This window comes from Pseudopipra pipra, chromosome 1 (genome assembly GCF_036250125.1).
Source record: "Pseudopipra pipra isolate bDixPip1 chromosome 1, bDixPip1.hap1, whole genome shotgun sequence".
Classification (NCBI taxonomy): Eukaryota; Metazoa; Chordata; class Aves; order Passeriformes; family Pipridae; genus Pseudopipra; species Pseudopipra pipra.
Genome location: NC_087549.1, coordinates 39,296,421 through 39,319,464, shown reverse-complemented (window position 1 = coordinate 39,319,464; position 23,044 = coordinate 39,296,421). Strand labels below are relative to the sequence as shown.

General features: G+C 39.1%; 1 protein-coding gene across 4 annotated transcripts in view; it reads left to right on the top strand.

The window, feature by feature from the left end:
- LYN (LYN proto-oncogene, Src family tyrosine kinase) overlaps nucleotides 1-23,044 on the top strand; it is a 51,750-nt gene that overhangs the window by 4,097 nt on the left and 24,609 nt on the right. For 3 of the 4 annotated variants that reach the window (XM_064652914.1, XM_064652906.1, XM_064652891.1), the window contains exons 2-7: nucleotides 17,836-17,972; nucleotides 19,178-19,226; nucleotides 19,319-19,424; nucleotides 19,897-19,995; nucleotides 20,101-20,204; nucleotides 21,631-21,780. In XM_064652914.1, the coding sequence (XP_064508984.1) occupies nucleotides 17,841-17,972; nucleotides 19,178-19,226; nucleotides 19,319-19,424; nucleotides 19,897-19,995; nucleotides 20,101-20,204; nucleotides 21,631-21,780 (640 nt within the window). In that variant the 5' untranslated portion in view covers nucleotides 17,836-17,840. The remainder of the gene's footprint in view (nucleotides 1-17,835; nucleotides 17,973-19,177; nucleotides 19,227-19,318; nucleotides 19,425-19,896; nucleotides 19,996-20,100; nucleotides 20,205-21,630; nucleotides 21,781-23,044) is intronic. The other variant, XM_064652898.1, reaches the window with a different exon arrangement.

The window sequence follows — 23,044 nt, the reverse complement described above, 5'->3', positions numbered from 1 at the left end:
TAATTTGCAAAGGCCAGCTGTGATAGGAAATAGTGCAGTCTTAGACTGGAAAATGTGATAGCTCACCACAGGGGCTGAAGTATGGGATGCAGCTACTCTTCTGGAATGGCAATTTTTGTAGTTTTCTCTGTTTTAGCGGGCTGCTCTAAGTATGGAAATGATAAAAGTTTGGAGGGAATGGATTCCCTCTGAGATGTGTTTTTAACTATTCCTTTGTTGGTTTAACAGAAAGCTGTTTCAGGAAGTTCATCAACAAAAACAATCTGTTAAGTCAACTTTTTGATGTGGCATCTACAATATATTGCTTTGCCTTTCATGTTTCCTTCATTAGTTTGTATATAGGTGTATACAAACCTGTTCAATAATTTTTTTTAATTAATAACTCAGTTTTTATCTCAGGTGTTAGTGCAGAAGTATATTTGTCTGCTAAGCAGGTTTGTTCTTTCCACATATGACTGTACTAGGGGCTTAGAACAAAATTAATATCAAAAGCTAAAGAATATGTCTGAGTGAATTCCTGTGTAATGATAACACATTTATAAATCAGTAGGTCTGACCTGTGACTAGGTTTCACTCTATTCAGACAAAGAAAATATTTCCTGGTGGTATCAACTGAGTAGGGAAAGGTCTGGATAGTACCACATCTATTGAATGTATTGAAATTGCTTGCTTGAGTATCCATTGCCAGCATTGTGAGGCTTACATTCATTAGGTGTAGTGGAGACAAAATGGTTTTCTCCAGGGCAGCCCCAGCCTTACCAGGTGTTTTGATGGGATTTTTAAAACCCTTCAGTAAGTGCTAAATGCCCTGGGGTATCTGTGATTCAGGTCTGGGTGGACAAGAGCTGGAGAACCAGTGTTAAGTGGTTGCCAGAGCTGATGTCAGTGTCACTGAGGAAGTGAAAGTTTTTGGTAAACACACAGGAAGGGGATGGGCAGGAGAAAGAGGAAATCCTATATTGGATGTTTTATGTGCAACTTGTTCAAAATACATTGCAAGAGTCATTTGAATGTGCTGTTGTGGAGTAGCAGAATGTGCAAATGGGATTGAAAGTACATTTTTGTAACTTCAGACCTACCATTGCAAAAGATCTGCTAAACTGTGCAAAGGCTAGAGAGAAGCATAACAGACCATGAGGGATGTAGGAAAACTTGCCTTTTAAGCAATTCTTCTGCTGTATTGCTGGTGTGGCACTTTGTCTTCCTTTTTCTGTCCGGCTGTATTTGGATTGGCTTCAAGAGAGATTGCAGCCACTGTCCTGACACCAGTGGAGGAGCACCAAGCCATACTGAGGTGAACACTAAGCCTATTTCTCTTGGGATGTAGATGGTCTGATTGATAGTTTCTGCTAGGCACGCAGTAGATAGCACTATTTCCACTAAGCCTGACCAGTAGAACTTGTCTCTTCTGAAAATCCCCTGCTAAATTTCCTTGGAAGCAGTTCCCATCCCTCTGCCGCAATGCTTGCCAGTGTTTCTGAAAAGGTCCTAGACCCATACTGCTTCAAATGCCTTCATCAGTAATAATGTGCTGTTTGTTTGGGGCTTTTTTCTCCCCAGTTTCCCTGAAAAACCCATGTTTCAGTCTTTACCCCGCTGTAGCAGTACTCCCTGCTGCTGTTTCCTTTATTGCTTCTCCCATCATTCTTTTATTTTACCAACATAATTTTGCTGTTTCTTTCTCTCCAGCTTTGTCTTCAGGACTGTCAGTGGTGTAAACTGTATGTTTCATCTCTCGGTTTAGATGTCTGTAGGAAATTTTCATTTCCCCTTCTAGTAGAGTAAGCCTCAGATCCTTTCATAATCCAATTATCATTTGTAATCCATTAGGATTACAAATACCTTATTAGGGAATATGTGCCCAGAAATATATAACCTCAGCTTCATGAAGAAGTCTGGTGGAGTACCAACCTGGCACTACTGACATGGTCTTCAAAGTGTTTTAAGAAGGCTGTGCCTCCGTAAAGGGCAGTTTTGTACTTCTGTAGATGGTCAACAAGAGTTGACCAACTTCTATCTAGAGTACAGTTTATGTGTAGGTGCAATCTGTTCTTAGAGACTACTGCTGTTTGCCATGTCTGATTTAAAACAGTGACCTCAACCTGACTTGAAATGGGTTAGTTTCTACTATGAAAATGGTCAGTGCCTCTTTGTCTGCCCTTCTGTAATGTTGTTTGACCTTCTCTGGTCAAGTTTCATTTCTGTAGCATGCAGGTTTTTCTGTGCTGTGTAGTGGCACATGGAAAAGGTTTCTGAGCCAGCGTTGACTCTCCATGTGAACACGTCTGGTTCAGTGAAGCAGAGCGTGGATTTACCAGCATGTGTGCTGGCCTGAAGAAGAAACCAAGGCTTGGTGTTGTGGGAGTGTGGTGCTAAGACAACAGCTCTTGCTCCAGGATCTTGCTGTTCTCCTTGGTGTTGGTGTGCTGAACACTGAACTCACAGAAAGTGAAACTTAAGAAACTTAGCTTTGAGAAGGCAGTGCAAGTTGCACTAGCAGAAAAGAGGTTTGGCTGGTGGAGTGAACAAGTGGGAGGAATACGCTTCAGGTGAGATACTTCTGCTCTTGATGGAGCATTTAAGCAGGGTTGAGGGCATTGGATACGAGTGTAAAAAAATGGAAAGCTCAGCATTTGAGCGGTTGATTAAAATCAGAGATCAGAACAGTATTCTCTTCTGTAATGCATTTGACTAGGTTTAGATGGGTGAAAGGTCCTTTTCCTTACTCCTGCAATAAACAAAAATATCAAGATGGTTGGTATGGTACGACACAGGAAAGAAATTTCTCCCTTGAGCACAGAATACAATTTCAGTGATGTGACTGTATTGTTTATTACGGGTTCTATATCTTGTCATACTGACTGAGAATATATGCTTTCCTAGGGTATATTCTCTCCTTATTAGTTATCATCCTTTGCATTTGATTGTTTTTTCTCATTTTATCTCTCTGCTTCTGCAGTCTTCCTGCTTCATTTATTTCTCATCATTAAGCCCAATTCTGACTTCTTAGGGATTTTGGCCTCCTCTCCTGCACCTTTTATTATATGTTTTGTGTTGTCCTGAGAACTTCCTGTGCGTGTCCAAACAGTGAAGGAGTCTTATTGGTTTTTTTCAAGCATTTTCTTTGCACAATGCTTAATACTGTGGAATTCAAGTGTAAGTTGTGGACTCATTACTGTCCTCCTGAAACAAAATTGGATAACCATTGTGAACACTGATTTGTTCTTAGTTCTTGCTTTGAAAGTTAGCTGTGTGGACTGTGAGTGCTGAAGTCACAAATAAACATTTGGGCTTGTGCACAATCGAAGATAGTTTTTTAAAGTACAGTATAACCACATGTTCTGCCTATGAGCTATATATCTGATACGTGAAGTTACAGAGGTTATAAACTTTAATGAGCAGCCAGTATGGCTGTAATAATAGTGCTGTGAAATTCTTCCAGTCTGCAGTATGAATGTGGACCTCCGGTTTACCGTGAGTTTAAATCTGCCAAAATTATCATGCGTGCTGGCCTACTCTTTAAGGTCCATGTCCTGCCCTTTGTGCAGACAGTCCTGATGTGAGTCTCTCGAAGTCTGTAGAGGTCATGCAAGCCGTGTGCTGCCACTTACAGGATCAGAGCCTGGTTCAGTGGAACTGGCTATGGTTGTAACTGCTAGGTCTTCATCTGCTATCAAGTGCAAGGCTCTTGGCCATTCAGCAGGACTAGAAGCAGCAGAAAATACTAAATCCTGTGCAATCCAGTAATGATATATCATGAATACAGAAAGGTTTGTTGTTTTTAGAGGGTGAAAACAAGAAATGTCCAGGCAAAATCAAAATAGTAGCAGAGGTCAAGGTATTAGTCCGTTTTTGAAAATGCAATAAATTAACGTGTTGAGAATATGCAACATGCTTCTTCAAGTCAGTTCTCTATTGAGATCTTCTATTTAGTATAGAATAACTTCTCCCAAATGTAAAAGAACTTCAATCAAGTAATATACTTGTACGGCTATTGTCCTGGTAATTTGGTGAACTATGTTCATTCTTGCCCTTGAGGGAGATCATCTGCAAAAACATACATGTGTTTAAAATCAAGGGTCTCCAGGTCTTCCTTATAAAGTTTGAAGCTGGAACAGTCAACTGAATTATCAGACCAGCTATTCACAACCCTTCCTCAAAGAGAGTTCCCAGATTCTCACTCTCACTCCTCTGTGAAAACGGAAAGAATGTAAAATATTTTAAATTTTGGTTAACTTTAGAGAAACTTCTTATTCGTGCTCAAATGTGCAACAAATGTGAAAAACATGCTTAGAAAATTGGATGTGAATTCTTATTCATGTTCATTCAGTGACATATTTCCTGCAATGACATATTTCTTTTTACACTCTTACTGTCACCCCAGCTTGAACATGTAGTTTACCAGACTTTAGTTAGAGTATGATTGTGACTTTCAGACCTGAATTGATGAAATTTTGCTGTCCCTTTGGATATGTTTGGTAGACTTAAGTGAAGTGTACCTGTATCTGTTTAAAAAAAAAAACAATGTGAAGGGCTTCAACTAAAAACATTCAAAAATTGCTTATTATATACTTGTTTAGTTCTATTTATCATGTTTGCAGCAAACTGTTGGTTCAGATGATATCCTTTGGTGCCTCTGCATGTATACCAAATTGCAACAGTTGCTTGAAACAGTTTGCTAAGCTGGGCCAGAAATCAACTGGTACATTCCTGGTTTAGGAAGGAATATAATTAACACAGAATTTAAAATTAAGTAAAATAAACAAGTTAGGAATAGACTTTTGTGAAGAGCCAGAACCTGGAGGATGTTCTTGCACCCTTGAAGTTAAGGGAGGTTCTGCTACTTAAGATCAGTGAGAATAAGACAAGGTGATTCCTCCCAAGGATACTTACACAGTTAGTGCTGAATGTTGTTCTAGTATCCCTGTAAAGATTAAATGGCACAGAATTTCATTTCTACTAGTGTAATTTACTGGCACCAGATTTGACACTGTCTGATTTATTTTTTTTTTCAAGAACTGTGGCAACTTCCTCTTGTGACTTAAGAAAACTTGTCCTAGGTTTGCCAACTTCCAGGAGGAAGTGAGCTCTGAGTGTTAGCTCATGTCAGCATGAAGGATTTAACCCCAAATTTTCATCTGAGCATGGAATTCATTCTTGAGTCCGTGTTACATACCCCAGTATAATGTCCTGTGTTTCAGGAGGGTTCTTCTGTGTATATCTAGTGCTGTATGGCTAATGAAATACAATACAGTCTACTGGAGAAGTAAGTGTATATTGGTGTTTAAAATAGTGAAAAAAAATTCTTTTTTTCTTTTGTGAATGTCAGTGCTTTAGACATGCTCAAGACATAATGAATGCTATGTTTTATTTGCAAGTTTGGTCATGAGTAGATATCAGCATTCAAAAATGGAGGTGACAGCAGCTGAAGAAGCTCTCTGACCGATGGAGCGGGATGATAAATGCAGCACGGTGCAAAGTAATATGAGTTACAAAAGGACTAGGCTATTAGGAGCCATAGGTAGGATCCATTGACACAGAAGTCATTCTGCACTGATTTAGTCATAACTGACGTAATCCATATTGAAAGCAAATTGTAGAATGCATAAAACCAGGTAGGTTTATAATAATTGATTTATTCCCTGGTTACCTAGTTACCGGAATTTGAAAAAAAACCCAAAACCTAAAATACATTAATGTTCTGGTCCCCATTTCTCTCTTTTATTAAACACACTGAAAACAGAAGATGAAACCAAAGGAGAAGTGTTATACTTTCTATGAGGCCACCCTCAAAACCTTCATCAGGGCTTGCTGGCTGTGCATTTGCTGCCATCCATCATGTTTTCATTGGCTAGTTGAGGGATTTGGACAGACTGGATCGATGGGTTGAGGCCAGTTGTATGAGATTCAACAAGACCAAATGCCGGGTGCTGCCCTTGGGTCACAACAACCCCACGCAGCACTACAGGGTGGGGGCAATGTGGCTGGAGCACTGTCTGGCAGAAAAGGACCTGGGGCTGCTGGGCGACAACTGCTGACCGTGAGCCAGCACTGTGCTCACGTGACTAAGAAGGCCAATGGCATCCTGACTTGTATCCGAAACAGTGTGGCCAGCAGGACCAGAGAAGTGATCATCCCACTGTACATGACACCAGTGAGGCTGCACCTCAAGTCCTGTGTTCAGTTCTGGGCCCCTCACTTACAGGAAAGACATTGAGGTGCTGGAGTGTGTCCAGAGAAGGGCAACAAAGCTGGTGAAGGGATTGGAGCATAAATCTGATGAAGAGTGGCATAGGGAGCTGGGGTTGTTTAGTCTGGAGAAAGGAGGCTCAGGGGAGACCTTATCACTCTCTGTAACTACTGAAAAGGAGGTTGTATGAAGTAGGAGTGGGTCTCTTCTTCCAAACAACAAGAGGAAATTGGCTCAAGTTGTGCCAGGGGAGACTTAGATTGGATATTAGGAAAAATTTCCTAACTGAAAAAGTAGTCAGGTGTTAGAACAGGCTGCCTAGGGCAATGTTAGACTCTCCATCCCTGGAGGCATTCAAAATACCTCTAAATGTGGCACTTGGGGACATGGTTTGGACTCAATGATGTCAGAGGTCTTTTCCAACCTTAACAGTTCTATGATTCTATGTTGTGATAATTTCAAGGTCTTCATGATCTTTGCATTCTGTTTACAGTATAGCAGTGGGTTTGAATTACAGGCATACCTCAAAGCAAGAGAACACATCTGCAAAATACTCTTTATTGCCAGCAGCATCTTTAACTAGTTGAAGGCCGCATTCATAAATAACCATCCTCTCCCTTTAGTCATAGTAGCTATTAATATTCACTCAACAAATGTCCTGTCAGTACATTTGTCCAGACATGTGGATGTTGAGCATTATGCTCCCTTGCTTGAATGAGACAAAGGTTTCAAGTATCAGCTGCTACCTGCAAATATACCTTCCTTTGCACCTTCTGGAGAGGGCAGACAGAGTAACAAATTTCAGCTGAAGAGCTAGTTGTAGAACAGCCTGGTGATGATTCCCCAAACTCACTGTACGTTAGCAAGTTGCTCGCTTTGTCCCTTGTTGTCTTCTGAGTCCCAGTGTAAACAAGGAGAAGCTCTTGTTTCTCTTTCATATGTCACGTGGTAAATGCAGACATGGGGTACTGCACATGCAGGACCACTTGTTCCTTAGGGTACTTTGTTTGTGTGGCTGTGCCTTTGGTTTCAAGTACATTGATCAGTGTACTGAAATCAACACCTGAGTAAACCCACCATGGGTAATGAACCAGGCCTTTTGGACTGATGTAGAAGCCCTTGTTGCACTCCTCTCAACTACACCTTGTTTTGGGAGGCAAAGTGTTTGTGTGTGAAGAAGGGGAGGGCAGAGAACTAGGTAAGTACCGCTGGGAGTGAAGAAGGATAGTTCCGAGATCTGCATTCTCCAAAGAAACAGCGTGAAGCTTGTCCTATCCTTCTGTCACATCATTTGTTATGAGAATGAAGACCTTTGGGCTACTCCTGGACCTCACTCCAACCCCCTGTTGATTTAAGGGTAGTTTCTCGTTTTCCTATGCCACAGTTACTGCTCTAGTTGTTAAAAAGGGAGAAGGATCCTCATCCTAGTGGTAGACATGAACATACGTAAAGCTCAGGGCAAATACTAGACTACTGCAACTTTAGCACACTGCCATTATTGGCCAAAATGATCATTTTAAATCTGAAAAAAAATTTATGTGAGTCATAGATACACTCGGCTTGGAATGTAGACATAGTCCTTGGGGTTTGCTAGCTGGAGTGACACACTTCCTAATAGTTAGGAAAAATGTTGATCCTCTTCAGTGTAGTGGTTTGGCCAAATTCTCTTTTGGAAATGCATATTTGATTATATGGAGCTGCTGTTTGTCATTACTGAGTGCTTTTACGAGTCAAGAAAATGACATTTTTACTTATAGTTTGCATGACACTTTTAAGTCTTTAAAGTATTTTGGGAACCTTCACTTTAAGTTGGTTAACATATTGGTACAGTTTTTCTGTTCCATGTCATATGATCCTTTCCAAGAATTTGATAGAGGTATTTATTCTGTTAGGTCAAACTAAGATGTTATTTGACCTTTTCCCCTATCTTCAAAAGATATAGTGCAGTGGAAAAAAGCTGAGGAAATGGAAGATGTGGTTGCCTGAGGGCTGGCAAAGTGAATTAATTCATTGTTGATATTGATTCAAAATTCTGGAGGATGCAGTTGAGGCAAATGATTGTAATAAAATGAAGAGAGTATTATAAGGTCAGAAAACAGATGTTAGTTTAATGTAAGTCTTGTTTTAAAATTAATGCCAAAAATACTGACTACATGAATCTGAAACATTTTTATAATATATAAAGTCTATTATACAATGTTAACAAAATTACAGTCTTGTGTGAACTAACTTTCTTGTGTTTTGGTTTTTTTTTTCTTAAATCGAATAAACAAGAATCAGTAATTTGTACAAATTTGGTTTCATGTCAGTGTAGTGTTTTGTTTCAGAATTTTGTTTTCATCCTTCTGAAAGCATTTTCACATTATTATACCTTTTTTTTTTTAACCACTGCCATTATTCCTTCATGAAACCAAGCTTTTAACTAATCTAGACAAAACTGTAATGGATTTTCAGAAAGTAGAGGATGCTGCTTTCTTGGTCAAACTCCCCATCCCTGTTAGAGCTACCTTTCGTGTCATCAACTATGTTGATATTTATTATATGTGTTATGCTATCATTTATGAGTTCCAACAAATATTGTGTATCATTTATCTGAGCACAGAATAAACTTATCCTCTCCCTGGACACTTGAAGGCAAGACAGGCAAAGGTTGGAAAGTGGATTAGTGTCACTTGAATACAGAAAAATGTTTACTTTGACTGATACAGTAAGTTTTACCAAAGCACTCCTGTTACAAAGGCTGTGCAGAGAAGTACGTAATCTGTAAACCTCCCCTGACCACACCTCATTTCTATAGAGCTGTATTGGATCACTTCACACTTCAAAGTTTGAGATATGATAACTTAAGTCAGTTATTTGCAGTTTAGTATAGTAATATGCCAATTAATGTTGGTTCTTGCATCACTAAAGAACCTGGTCTAGTAAGTAAAAACAAAATAAAACAAAAAGGTACAGTATAGGAGAAAAGATTTTCATTGTGATCCAATTGTGCTGCTCAGAATGGCTCTGCCTATCCCAGAAACACATCAATACAGCATGAGTACTGCAAATCCAGATATCTTATCTGACCAAAAGTTTCCTTATGTTCTTCTGTCAACTGTTCTTATGTCAACTGTTGGGGGATTTCTGCTGAATGACCTCTCCTGTGAAGACAGGCTGAGGTGGGGTTGTTCAGCCTAGAGAAGAGAAGGCTCCGGGGAGACCTTGGAGCAGCCTTCCATTATCTAAAGGGAGCCTGCAAGAGAGCTGGAGAGGGACTTTTTACAAGAGCATGTAGTAACAGGACAAGGGGAAATGGATTCAAACTGAAAGAGAGTAGGTTTAGATTAGATATTAGGAAGAAATTCTTTACTGTGAGAGTGGTGAGGCACTGGACCGGGTTGCCCAGTGAAGCTGTGGATGCCCCATCCCTGGAAGTGTTCTAGTCCAGGTTGGACAGGGCTCCAAGTAACCTGGTCTTGTGGAAGGTATCCTTGCTTACAGCAGGGGGCTTGGAACTAGATGATCTTTAAGGTCCTTTCCAACCCAAACCATTCTATGATTCTAATGCACAGTCCACTTCCACTATCGTTGTATGGCAGCACACCTTTTTGCCCTGTTGTAACTTGAATTCTTATTTTAGAAGTATTTAAATTAGGAAATGGACTTGAATTATGAATGTTGCAGAGTCCTAACCCCGGATTTCAATATGAAGGCAAATGTTGGAAAGGAAAACAGGTCACTGAAGGGTGGAGGACGTGGTGATGAGAATTTCAATGAGAACAGTAGTCAGCTTGGTAATTGATTCAAGAAAGATGTCTGCTAACCCAGATTGGTTTAATTGGACTGAGATATTTGTGCATTAATGTGAATCAGGGCTCTGAAGAGGAGAAGAAGAAATACTGGTGCAGGGCTTAAAACTGAGTGTTGCAGAGGAAGTAGAAATGTGATGGATTTATAACTGTAGTAGGAGTGCGAGTGTTTGGGAGCATGAAGGTGATAGGATGATACTTTCTGTGACTGCTATAGGAAAGCATAAAAATTAATCTGAGATAGCATGGCCAAAGTAGAATTTGTCTTGGTCACAATTGCTAAGGAAGAAATTGTGAAAGGAGCTCAACAGGGTTGTGGTTCCTGTCTGCTGCACTTCCCCAAACTCTTGGCAGGACCACTGTCTGTTGCCTGTTACATTAGCATTACACTGAGACTTTTCTAAAATACTTTCATTTGCAATGAAAAAATAAGGGTCCCCTTGTGATATTAAGAGGCATTAGAAACACACAGATGGCTGAGAATATTATGCAGAACAAATAGTCTGGCAAAATAATGGGGAGAAATTTAATATCAAGAGTGTAAGGTAATGCCACTGGAGATATGAAAGTCTGCTGTGACAACAGTTCGCCATTATGAAAAATGAGACAAACCTGGATGTCTTATTGGATCACGAAATGTTTATAAAAGGCTAGTGTGATGAAAGTGTGAAAATAATAAAGTAATTTCTGGAATATATATGCATCTTGGTAATGTATTTCTGTAGGTGGAAGAAGTAATAATACTATTTGCTTCAAGGCATTGCTGAAAGTCATCTTGGAACACCTGGCCAACTCCAGCCTCTTGTTCTTAGAGGAATGAGTTCAAAGTGGAACAGATGTAGAGAAGGGCTGCTAGAATAATCAGTGGAAGTGGAAAAGACTGAGAGGGTTTGGTCTTTAAAGCCTAGAGAAGAGGCTGAAAAAGATGTGACTTCTTCTCAATCTCCCAAGAGGATGAAGGGCTAAATGCCGTTGTTGTCCCCAAAATGTGCTTAAGACTGGGAATGATGAGACAGCTTCTAAGCCAAGTGGAATGAGGTTCTGAAACCTTTCAGCAATAATATTTTGTTCTTCTGCACCATCACCCATTAACCTCAGTAAAAACGGAGCGTGGTAAACTCGCTTCTGAGCTTGTATGATGTGATTGCATTGCTCAGAACAGGTCTGCCTTTCCCAGAAAGTAATTTTTGGCCCTTTGCTCTGATCATGGGTCATAAACTAGATAGCTATGTGATCGTGCTCTGATAGATATGCACCTTTGCAGTGTTTGACTTAAATGAGACTAAGTTTGAGGAAATTCTACAGTAACATGCTTGTTGCAGACTTTTCCACTACAGTAGTGTTGGTTACACTATTTATTTCTCTTATTTGCCTGTTTATATAGATATGTATGTCAAAATATTATTTTAGCTTTGTCTCACCTTTTCCACAAAAAAAGATTGAAGCAGTTAAAAGAATTCCTCATTATTATTCCTTTTTTAAAAATGCTGTCACCTGGGCTAGTGCTCCTCACATCACAGGAGCAATGACAGTCCACACAGGACAAGTCTGTCCTAGTTAAACACTGAGTAGATTCAGGTTATCCATGCTCCTTTTTATATGCATTGCAGGGAGCACATGGTGATTTGTGCCCATGTCTCTGTGTGTGTGTGTCTGTGTATGCCATGTGTATCATGTAAGGGCTAAATTCTCTTTGGGAGACATAGAGATGATATGATCCAGACCTATAGAAAATTAGCTAAATTTAAAAAGATATTAAAATACACAAGGCAAGGATTGAATGAGACGCAGATAACCATTTAGCAGAAAGGCAAGGGAAGAACAAACTGCTTAAGTTCCCCTAGCTGGTCTCAAGTGCCAAAACAAGATGTGGGAAGTGAAACAAGCCCAAAATGAAAGCTGACCCGGGATTTCTGTATTTGCATGAGTCTAGTTAGATGAAAGTTACCAGACAATCAGGTCTTACAGTAAAATTTAAATGTGTACCTATAGATAATACTGTATTGTATTATTAAATAAATATATATATACACACATATTTTATATATATATATGTGGTGAATTGCAGGTAAAAGAATAAAACTGAACAGAGGCAAAACTAATAATTTTTGAGACATGCAATAGGAATAGGAATCTACTTCAGTTCAGTTACTCTCCATTTTGGTTCTTTCACTTTACTGCCAACCACAGATAATTTATTTTTGTCGCTCTTATTCTCACTCTGGTCTAGTACCAAATCTTCACTGGCGCAAATATGTGTAGAGCAGTACTGATCAGCCTTTTCTGAGCTCTACCACCTCAAGTTAAACTCCTCTGTTGGCAACTTGGCAGTTGCTTTGCCATGTGATGATAGGTCAAAAATGAACCCAGGTTTCACAGGCCACTCAGAGATAGTCCTTCTCATAGTCCAGTAACAGAGGTATAGAAGATCGTGCAACACTTGGGTGCCACAGATGGTGTGGAAGAAGATCAATATAAAGTGGAGGTCAGCAGTAACAGGGAAGATAAATGAATTCTTTAAATTTAAGATTTTTCCCATTTTTTTCATGGAATAGTAAACTTGAGCAGTTGATTAAGTGATGTAGAAAGTTGGATGGGCTTCTGAGAAAGCGGGTTTTTGTGTCCCTGAGCAAAGTGGGCTTATGATTCTTCCTCCCAAGCAGTTTTAATCTAAGTTGATCACTCTGACTTTGAGACACTTCTGCTTTGACCTTGAGGGAAATGCAGAGAAGTTTCATATGCTCAGTTTCATATGCTCAGTTTTTTAGATCTGATGAAGGCATCACTATGTTACCTCTGACTTTATAACTTGTGAAGTAGCAGAAAACTAACTGGCATTAAAGGACAGAATGAAACACCTAAAACAAAGGAGAGCACATATATAATTTTCAATTTTTGAAAAAAGTGTTAAAAATAAAACTATTTACACCTTTGCTCTCTAAACTGCTTTAAAGCTCCATGTGTGTTAACAGTTTTTTATATATATAGGTGTAAACGATTGCTTCCTGTTCTTTGGTTCAGAAGTTTAAATATAGAGCAACATTCAAGACTCAGAGTAAGTTGGGGGTCTTGATTAATTTTTTTCTTGTTCTTGTGCATAAGAAATTTGTGGTTTAAATGAAGAGTTTAGTCTTCATATTCAGTTGAATACAAATCTATGTACCTGTTAAAATACACATGTATATAGCCGATAAAAGCCTAAGCCATGCAGAGAATTCATGTTTAGATACATGATTATTCACCTTTTGAACAGATGTTTATTTGATAAATAGAGTTCCTTGTATACTCAGTGTTGTAGTTCTAATTATTTTAAAAGTTACCTTATTATTGGAAAAGCCGAAGTATAATCTGTGAGGATTTGAGAATCATTTTAATGAAGACATGATTTCAATCAGGAAAAGGCCAGACATGTCAGGTGGATTTTTGGGAAATTATTTCTAATGTACAACACATATACTATATATGTAACAGAATCACAAGGAAGAGAATGATTGTGACCATAAACAAAACAAAAAATGAGATCACCTTTGTAGATGATGTAAAGGGTAACTGCCTGGAGGAAATGAAACCTCAAATGCTGCTGATGGTGGATGGACAGGGGATGGTCACATGAACCTTGACCACTTGCAGTAGAAAGTATTGTGGCTTTAGACACATTACATGGTGCTAATGTAGAAAAAGGCTGGTAAAACAATAATATTCTGGAGACAGACAGCAGCTTTTAACCCTGGAAAAATGTTTCACTTCTGACTTCTGCTCCCTGTGATCCATTTTGGAAATATGACTCGTGTGTAGCTGTAGCAAGATGAAATAGGGCATTCAGAGGGAAAATTCAAGGTAAATGTCTCATAGACATCAAAATCGATGTCTGTGGAACAACCTGCTGCAGAGGCTCTGTATGATGGTGCTTATGGATACCCCTGGGGCTTTTTGAAGTGTACCTCAACTTAGATACTTGTTGCCATGCTGCAGCTGTTGACCCAAGTACTTGTCTTTACCTTTTAGCCATGAAACACAGTATGCTCTTTGTTAGAAGAGAAGCTGTTACTTTTTTAGATATCTGTTTATAAAGATTAGCAGCTGTGTTAAGTAGAGTTTCTTTTAATTCAGTGGTTATCTTTCATGTCTAGTTGTGTGGACAGGGCAATAAATGAAAAGCAGGGATGAAAAGTAGTGTCTCCTGTATTGCAAAAGTGTTGGAATGGGAAACGTCTGAGTAGGGACTGACAGCGTTTTCTCTGTTGTCTAAATTATTTTTGTCTCTGACGAACAATAACGTACTTTCATTTATGATGATGCTGTGCTGTCTGTATTGCTCTTTGCTTACTGTATTGTCTGTCTCTTTATATATCTGCACAAAACACTTCCTTGATGCTCCTTGTGATATGGCAACAGAGCGCTATGCAAATGAACATTTTACACCAAGTGAAATATTTTATTTATGCATGAATGTACTCCCCCCCTTCAGATTTTTCTTATGACTACTGTATAAGCTAAGATAGATGTACACTGCAAACAGATTTTATATTTCAGGGTTTCTTTTTTTGTATGGGTAATTTGCTAGGGTAGAATGTTTAGAAAGATAACTTTGGCAATGATATAATATTCTGAATTTTGAATAGTTACAGTGGGTGTTGACTGAAACTCTCCCATCAGTGTCTGCTCTTCATAGTAGCCCTGTGAATCTTTACATTGATACCACTCTCAAAAACCTGGAAAAGGCCCAGATCAGATTTCAGTATAAAAATGTATCATACTGTGCTGGAAACAAATACATCTGTCACTGCAGGTGAACTGGGCAATCACTGAACAGAAGCTTTTGAAACCATTACAGTTACATTTGCTTTGGGTGTAGGACTAATCTAACAGAATTTTGGATGTGCAGTCTGGAACCCGGTGCGCATAGCTTTACAAAGGTCTAGCACGTACAGAAATATAAAATCCTGTGGCCTTTGAAGAGTTCAAAAGTGTTCCGTTTCACACTATCAAAAGAACGTGTCCTCATTGATCCAGTTTTGACTGCTTAGAAACTATTTTTCAACTCTTGTTTGTGCTTTGTCTCCATTGCCTGCCTATACTTGTTTAGAACAGGACTGCTTTAGGAGGTTACCTTTAGGTAAACCCTTGATATCAACTCACTCCTACTTAATGTTCAGTCCTTGGGACTGTACTATAGTAAAGGGTACAGTAGGCCCCATTGAACCAGCTATGGGCTTCAGCATTAACTGTTGGGGCTGTTTGCTAATGAAGAACTAGCTGAATTCTCTGAGGACTGTGGAGTTTCATCTCTATGAGGAAAAGAAGCCATTAAAAACAGTGCTTCATGATGAGGCTCAGGATCCTCTCTTTGTTGGAAGCCATCACACATGTTATCTCACATAATGTATTTGCGTGATTTCACGTGACATCAAGTAGACTTCTGTGTGCTTATGAAGCACCTGCACATAGGCATGACAGATCTGTTGTTGTTACTCTCATGAACAAATGATAACCTTGAGCTTATCAGCACAGCCTCACAGCAGTCTTAAGTTTGTGTGCTTTAAGCTGCAGAAAAAAAATGTGAGTAAAAATGCTCCTCTCTGGGTCTACACCAGCACTGAGCACAATGCAGTCTTTAAAGATATGTTCAGCTTTCTTACAGGAATAGGGAAAGGGCTTTTTGGCTGACAGCTTAGATCAAATTACCTTATGTCCTCTGCTTTAGCTGTTTGCTCTGTAGAAGCAGAACTATTCAAGAGCAAAAAGGTTAGCCTTTAGGTGGATAAATACCTGATCTTGCAGATACAGCAGGTAATTAAACACTGGGCTTCCTGATGTCTAGGGTGAGTTTGCAAACACCAGTCTGCCTCTGGGTGTACAGAAATTTCCTATGAACCATTAACAACAGAACAAGAGTCATCAATATACTTACAGTTATAAATAAATAAAAAATCCTTCTCAGTATTTCAAAACAACCCATGTGGAGCTGAGAATTTGGAAAACTCTCCCAATGGGTGTTTTCACAAACTAAAATTAAGCATTAAAGATACTTGCTTCTAAGGGAAGATTCTGGCTGAAGATGCCCCTCAGTGTCTTTAGATAAGTATGGTAACACTGAAATGCTACAGTCAAGAAGAGGAAACTGTATTCTCTGCCTGGTCAGTGCCTATTGATTTTCTGTAGGATTCCTTTTATTTTTATTTCAAGTGAAGACGAGAAGGGGCGCAGTGGGTTCTAATGGTGCTTTTAAATCAATATCACAGTTCACTGTATCACTGCTGAAACCTTATCCACCAAATCCAGGGTTTGTGGGCAATAGGTGACAGATAATTTGCAGAAATGGTAGGAAAGGAAGTACCTTCCTCTCATGTTTAGAAGAAAACATTCTGTGGATATGTCAGTGCATCTATCATTATATGGTGCTTCCTCAATTGAAGGATGGGAGATTGAATAAAGGTGATATGGGAAGTTGAGACTTGCCATGTGGGACTGCTTGTTGCCTTGGTTTATTGGTATAGTCAGTTAGGATTGTGATTATCATCAATATTGTTACAAAAGCACAAGTCTTAATAAGAACTCACACCTATCTGGTTAATGTTCCTACTTGAAGGATGTGTAAGGCACCATCCCATTGAAACAGTTGTATCTGCAAGTGGGTACCTATACTAGTACTTTACCTGTTTTTCTGTATTTTTATCTGAGAGATGAAGGTAAAAGTGAGATGAAGTATAGGGTGTTACAATCTGCTTTAGCTTCTCCAGCTGTGTTTTAGTCACTGTTTGTTTACTTGAGCCCATATTTGCACTGAGCTCTTATTTTAAGTTTTATGTTGTTCTTCAAAGAACTGGCTTTAAAGATTAATTAGGGCAAGGGGGAGTATGACTGTGTGCCTGCAAGGGAAAATGTGACTGTGAACCTAGCATTAGAGCAGTGACCTGAAAGGAGGGAGAGAGGAAGGAAGAAGAGGTTTGAAAAGCATTCGTAGTGGATTCTTTGAAGAGTAAGTATAATTACTCTCCTCTAAGGGAGGAATGTAGAAATAATGTTGTATATATGCTTGCTGAAGTACTATGTAATTACATCATGGGATCAGGAATCGGTTTCCAGTCATGCAGATGCTAACAGCTGTATCTCGTCTGATTTAGCATGGATGCAGATCCTGAGAGAAGGATTATCCTTCTAAATTGTATTGGAAAAGAAATACTTGTGATTTGCCATCACTGATATACACATCGACTATTTCAGACTGCTGTAACTGGCGCGTGTGAACAAGGAGATTCATTACTCAACGTCACAATATCAGTTTGTCTGCCATGGAGCTGGGACTGCACAAGTCATCAGCTTCATGTGAGAGTGGGGATTTGAAACAAACAGAGCTCCCTGCTAGACTGGCATCTGCAAAATGAAGAGGGGAGATACAAGCATTGCTAGATCCAGCTGCAGTGTTCATAATTTGGATTGGAATTTCTTCCTATGTTTTCCAAAGCAGTCTTTTCTTTAAAACATACTGATAAAAGTTGCCACTACAGTAATTGCGTTTTTGTTATATCTATTCCAGAGCTCAGAGAAGTATCAGAAAGATACAATGGGTTTTGTCAGGGGAGGGTAGATTGGAGAGAAAATACAATAAAATTGAAAATGCGGAAATGGTAAATAACTATTTACTTCATATGTGGATTGAGACAAGAAGTAATTGCTTTTCTTTGCAACTGAAAAGAGCTTTCAGCATGTGTGCCTAACCTTCAGTTGTTCTTCCCATGAACTATTGTGTATGAGAAGGAAGCATATTTTTGCTATGTAGCCCAAATGATTTCATGGGAAAGGGCTTGGTTTATGGCATAATGATTTTGTTTAATACCTTTTTTATTCCAACAGGAAATATGGGATGTATAAAATCAAAAAGGAAAGAGAATCTGCATGGAGATGGGCTAGATTTGAAGAATCAACCAGTACGTAAAACTGAACGAACTATTTATGTGAGGGATCCAACGTCCAATAAACAGCAAAGGCCAGTAAGTAGATAGTCTCAGGGGAGAATTCCTGTAGCAAGATCAAAGCATGACTGGCATAACTTAAATTTCAATCCAAAACATGTACATGGAAAAATTCAAATGATCATTAATCCACAATTGGGCTTTTGGAGTTGTGCAGTTCACCCTCGATGAATAAGTACTTAGGGAAATAAAAATTAAAACTTGATGATTTGCTACTTTATGTTTGTCGTATTTTCTGCATGAAAACAGTAATCCTTGGCAATGTTTGATATAGATATAACTATGACTGTAGAAGACTGCTAGATGAATGTAAAAAAACTGTAGTAGTTTAGAACCATTTTAAGCATCAGTGCTGGGATTTTAATAGCTGTGCGATCCAGGTGCTGATTATTATACTTAGAGGCTGAAGTAATCAAGGGCAATTCTTTACCACCTCTGGTTAACTTTCCTTTTACTCGCTGGAGGCCACTACTTGACCCTGCGTGAGGTGTGTAGGTAAGGATGGGAGGAGAGGGTGCAGTAGTGAAGGGAGCAGAGCTGTGCTGTGGGAGGAACAGGATAAGGGTACCTTCATGTGTGCTGGTATTGGAAAAGAAGGGTGCTGGGATGGGGAATACCACTGGATACCAAGTGGGTTTGCTAATTTTCAGATTGACTGGTACCTATTTTTCCCCACCTTCTCTACCGTGCTGAGGAAACTGTGTCTCCAGACTGCCCTTGTTAAGGGACCATAGTCTCTTCAGGTGTGAATGGCACCCTTCTCTCCTCTCTCACCAGCTGACACAGTGAACTCAGCATGCTCTCAGTCAATGTACACACAATACAAACTACCATTATTTTTTTTTTGATTACCCTTTTTTTTTCTTGCACACTTCCAGTGACATAACCATGCTTGTAGTTCTCTAGCATGACAGCTACGTGGTAATAACTGTCTTGTTAAAGTGCCCTACCTAAAGCCTCTTCAGCAGAAGTCTCAAAGCTGTGAACTTCATCCCCACAGCTTGTGGCCCATCTTCATGAGGTCTGAGCTGCTCAATTTAAAATCTAGTGGTGACTTACTATACTTTTATATTGTAATTTGCTTTTGAAGAATGGTGGGGAAATACTGGAGCATTTCCTCTTAATGTAAGACATGTATCGATACCAAAGTAAGTGAATACTATTTAATTTAAGATCATCATAAAGATCTAAAACTGCTTAATTAAAGACATATTTTGTTGTAGGCAAATCCAGAAGCACATCTATTACCGGGACAGAGGTTTGTCAGTGAAGGTACGTTTTTATAGAAATCTTACAACTGCATGCTATGCCCATGTCAGCCTGCAAAATGATGTGAACGTTCCTTTGTCTTTCTACTTTTCTAGACACAGAGGAGCATGGAGTCATTGTAGTAGCTTTGTATCCCTATGATGGCATTCATGAAGAGGACTTGTCCTTCAAAAAAGGAGAAAAATTGAAAGTTATTGAGGAGTAAGTGTGACAGTACTGGTTGTATTGTAGATTTTCTTTGGGTTTACCTAATTCCCTCTATAATGTCTTGCTATCCTACTCATAACATAGGTCTATGAATGGTAAGTGAGCTTCCTTATATATGATAATACAAATGCATGTGGAGTTGTGCCAAGTTGAATGGGACTTTGAGCAACCTGCTGTAGTGGAAGGTGTCCCTGCCCATTTCAGGGGAGTTGCAACCAGAGGATCTTAAAGGTCCCCTCCATCCCAGACTGTTCTATGGGTCTGTAGTTCTCTGACTTGACAGCTGCCCACAGTAACAGCGACCAACACTGATCCAGTGGAGCCAATGGCTTCTCAGACAGCTTGAGTTTACAGGAAAGATTATGCTTCTCTCTCCAGCACGGGCAGAGCTCTCAACACACTATAACCTAAATAACAAAATATCTTATTTTTCATTGTGAATACTACTACTGTTTCTGTTTTTCAGGCTGGGAGAATGGTGGAGAGCAAAATCTCTCACGACAAGGAAAGAAGGCTTCATTCCCAGTAACTATGTGGCTAAAGTAAACACCCTGGAAACAGAAGAGTAAGTTCTCCCAGGCTCTAAATACTGGCTAACTTCTTCACCCTGGTGGTGTATCCTTTGTGGATGGGGAGAGAAACGGTTGTAACTCTTTGAAATACTTTTCAGATGGTTCTTCAAAGACATAACCCGAAAAGATGCTGAAAGATTACTCCTGGCTCCTGGAAATGGTCCTGGAGCTTTCCTTATCAGAGAAAGTGAAACATTAAAAGGTAGGCTTTGGGGTGGGTTACTTTGGAATTGATATAGAGTTAAAAACACACAGTCAGTCTTCACAAAAAATGGCATCAAGTGGCGCTGGATGTGGAGAAGTCACAGTGTGTCCTATTGTGTGAATTTTCTGCAGTTCTGTAGTAGTGAGAAGGATGAGAAAATCACCAGGAAAATAGAGAAGAGAATAACACCCAAAGCTGAGATAGGGGGAAAAAAAAGTGTGATTACAGTGACAAGAAGCAGGAATGGATGAAGTGTCATCTTTTCTTGACTTAATGTTTATAACTCCTTTATTGAAAGACTTTACTGTAATAGTGGTTGCTGCATTCTATAGTCTTCCAGTCTGCATCCACTGCTGCAAGTTTAAATTATAGTTACTGCATAATGAGGGTTTTCACTTCTACGGTGTAGTGTGATTCTGTCCAAAAAGCTTTTAGGTAAAGTTTTGTGGTGTAGGCAGAGCGCTTTGTGCTGCAAAGCTTAGTGAATTTTCCAGGCTCTTCAGCTGGGACTTTGGAAAGAACACAGCCTCTGGACTCTCACAGCAGTCTGACTGGATGTTCCAACTGAATGCTGTAACACTGCATCCTCCAGAGAAAGATGCATGAAGCCCTTCAGCAGATCATGTGTCTGTCCACTCCACAGGGCAGCTTTTTTGGCCCCCATACTGCAGGTTCTTGATTAGGTGTAGCTCTGTAATGGGCCTATATCATTGTTTCTTTGCTTTCAGATGAAGACTCCTAAATGAAGTTTTCAAAGGAAGACTCCTAAATTCTACTTAGAGTGAGGCAAAGTACCCACACTGTCACTGGATCTGTGTGTGAGGAGAGATAAGGGGGTGAAGTGGTTTCTTATCCTTTGAAAATGAACAAGAATTGTGCGAGTAGAAGAAAGGAAGAGCGCTGTAGCTAAGGGTAGATGCTCTCCTGCCCCAGCTTAAATCCCAGCTGATGTTAGACTCCCTAGGACTAACAAATAATGCTCTTCCTCCTGTATGCCTCAAGCCATCTCCGAACTATCCTTTTGTTAGTTGGCCCACAACAACCAGGGTGTTCCTTTTTTGAAATGCTGATCTCTGATTTTCAGCTTCTGTCTGAGTAGTGTGACAGCCCCGGTCTTGATTTCCCAGCCAAGCTGGGGGACTTTCCGCAAAACTGGGCATTGAATGTGGAGCTGCCTGGAATATGGAACTCCTGAGTTTGTTGAGTAAGATTGAAAAAGAAAGTGTCACTGTAAGCATTTTGGTGACCGGTTCAGGACCGGCTATGGGCTAACCTCCTCCTGTTGATTGCAAAATGCTTTTTGAGGAAATAAGGGAGTAAAAAGGAAAACAGACAAAATGGTGATTTTGTTAAGCTCAATTGTATATGTGTAGGCACTGTAGACTTTTCTATCTGTTAATGATAATTTCTTCTTTATCCCCAGGCAGCTATTCTCTCTCCATAAGAGACTATGATCCACAGCATGGTGATGTTATTAAGCACTACAAAATCAGGAGTCTAGACAATGGAGGATTTTACATCTCTCCAAGAATAACTTTTCCCAGCATCAATGATATGATCAAACATTATCAAAGTAAGTTAAAACAATTAATGAATTACTCAATAGAATGCAGCCATTATTTCCTGGGATGGAAAATAAATGCTTTCTTCTTTTGTTTCAAAGCTTTTCATCTTTTTTTTTTTATTTTTCCTAAATAACTCAGGCATGCATGTTATCGAAGATAAAGTAAAACTGATTGGAACCCAAGTAATGTTGTTATCATAATCAGACCTAATGCTGTTTGTCCTGTGGCATACCATTGTGAAATAAAGACTAGCTTTATAAAACATCTCATCAAAGTTATAATGATGTGAAGCTGTAGTAAGAATTGCCTTCAATTTAAGTAAATTAATTCTATATTTAAGAGTAAATTCTTATTGAGAATTAGCAGAAATACATATAGACTTGTGAATGTCATTTTGTACCTAGTGTTGAGTGTGAAATCGTTTTTATTTTTCCTATAAATGTATTTTTTTAATCATTTTTAATGACATTTTGAAGGAAGTAAAATTCCATAGACTTCAAAGAAAGAAAATTACACCCACACAGAATGTATACATTTATTTAAAAAAAGAGGGGGGAGAGGAGAGGGACAAGTTTCTACCTATGTTTTACTGCAAAACTGGCTTTTAATTCTGCATGATCTCCTAGTGGATAGCTCCAAAATACAGGTTTTTTTGGTCTTGTAATTGGAGAGACAGAAAAGAAAAAAAAATAGGACATAAAATTACATAGTTATTTTTCAAAACCATTCTGAGGACTTGGCCATGAAATTTTTCAGAGTTGTTAGATATGTGTGCTAGTTCTTTGGCTCAGTTGGAAAACCTGAGAATTATTCAACATTTATATAAAAGTTATAGCTGGTCAGTGTCTGGAGAAAAAATAAGGTTGACCTACTTAGGCTTGCATGCACATCTGTCTGAAACCATGTTGCAAGAAAATTTAATGACAAATTCAGAATACAGGTCCCAAGCCTGACTCCAGTGTGGATCTTAATCAACATACTGTTAGTAATCAGATCTGATATTGCATTTATTTGGTACCAATTGTACTAAAACCCCTTAATAATCTGCCAGTAACCAGATGCATGTGATATTTCTTTATTAAATTTGTCTCTGAAAACCAAATTTCAGATCAGAGGCACTTAAAATTATGTGAAAGCACCAGGAAGGCTACATTCTAATCACAGCATCCAATTATTTTGGCATTATTTGAGGTAGTGCACACCTATAATTAAGAGATGTTTGTCTCAAGTCATGACTCACAGAAGTGTAACGTATTTTGTATTTTCTTTTTT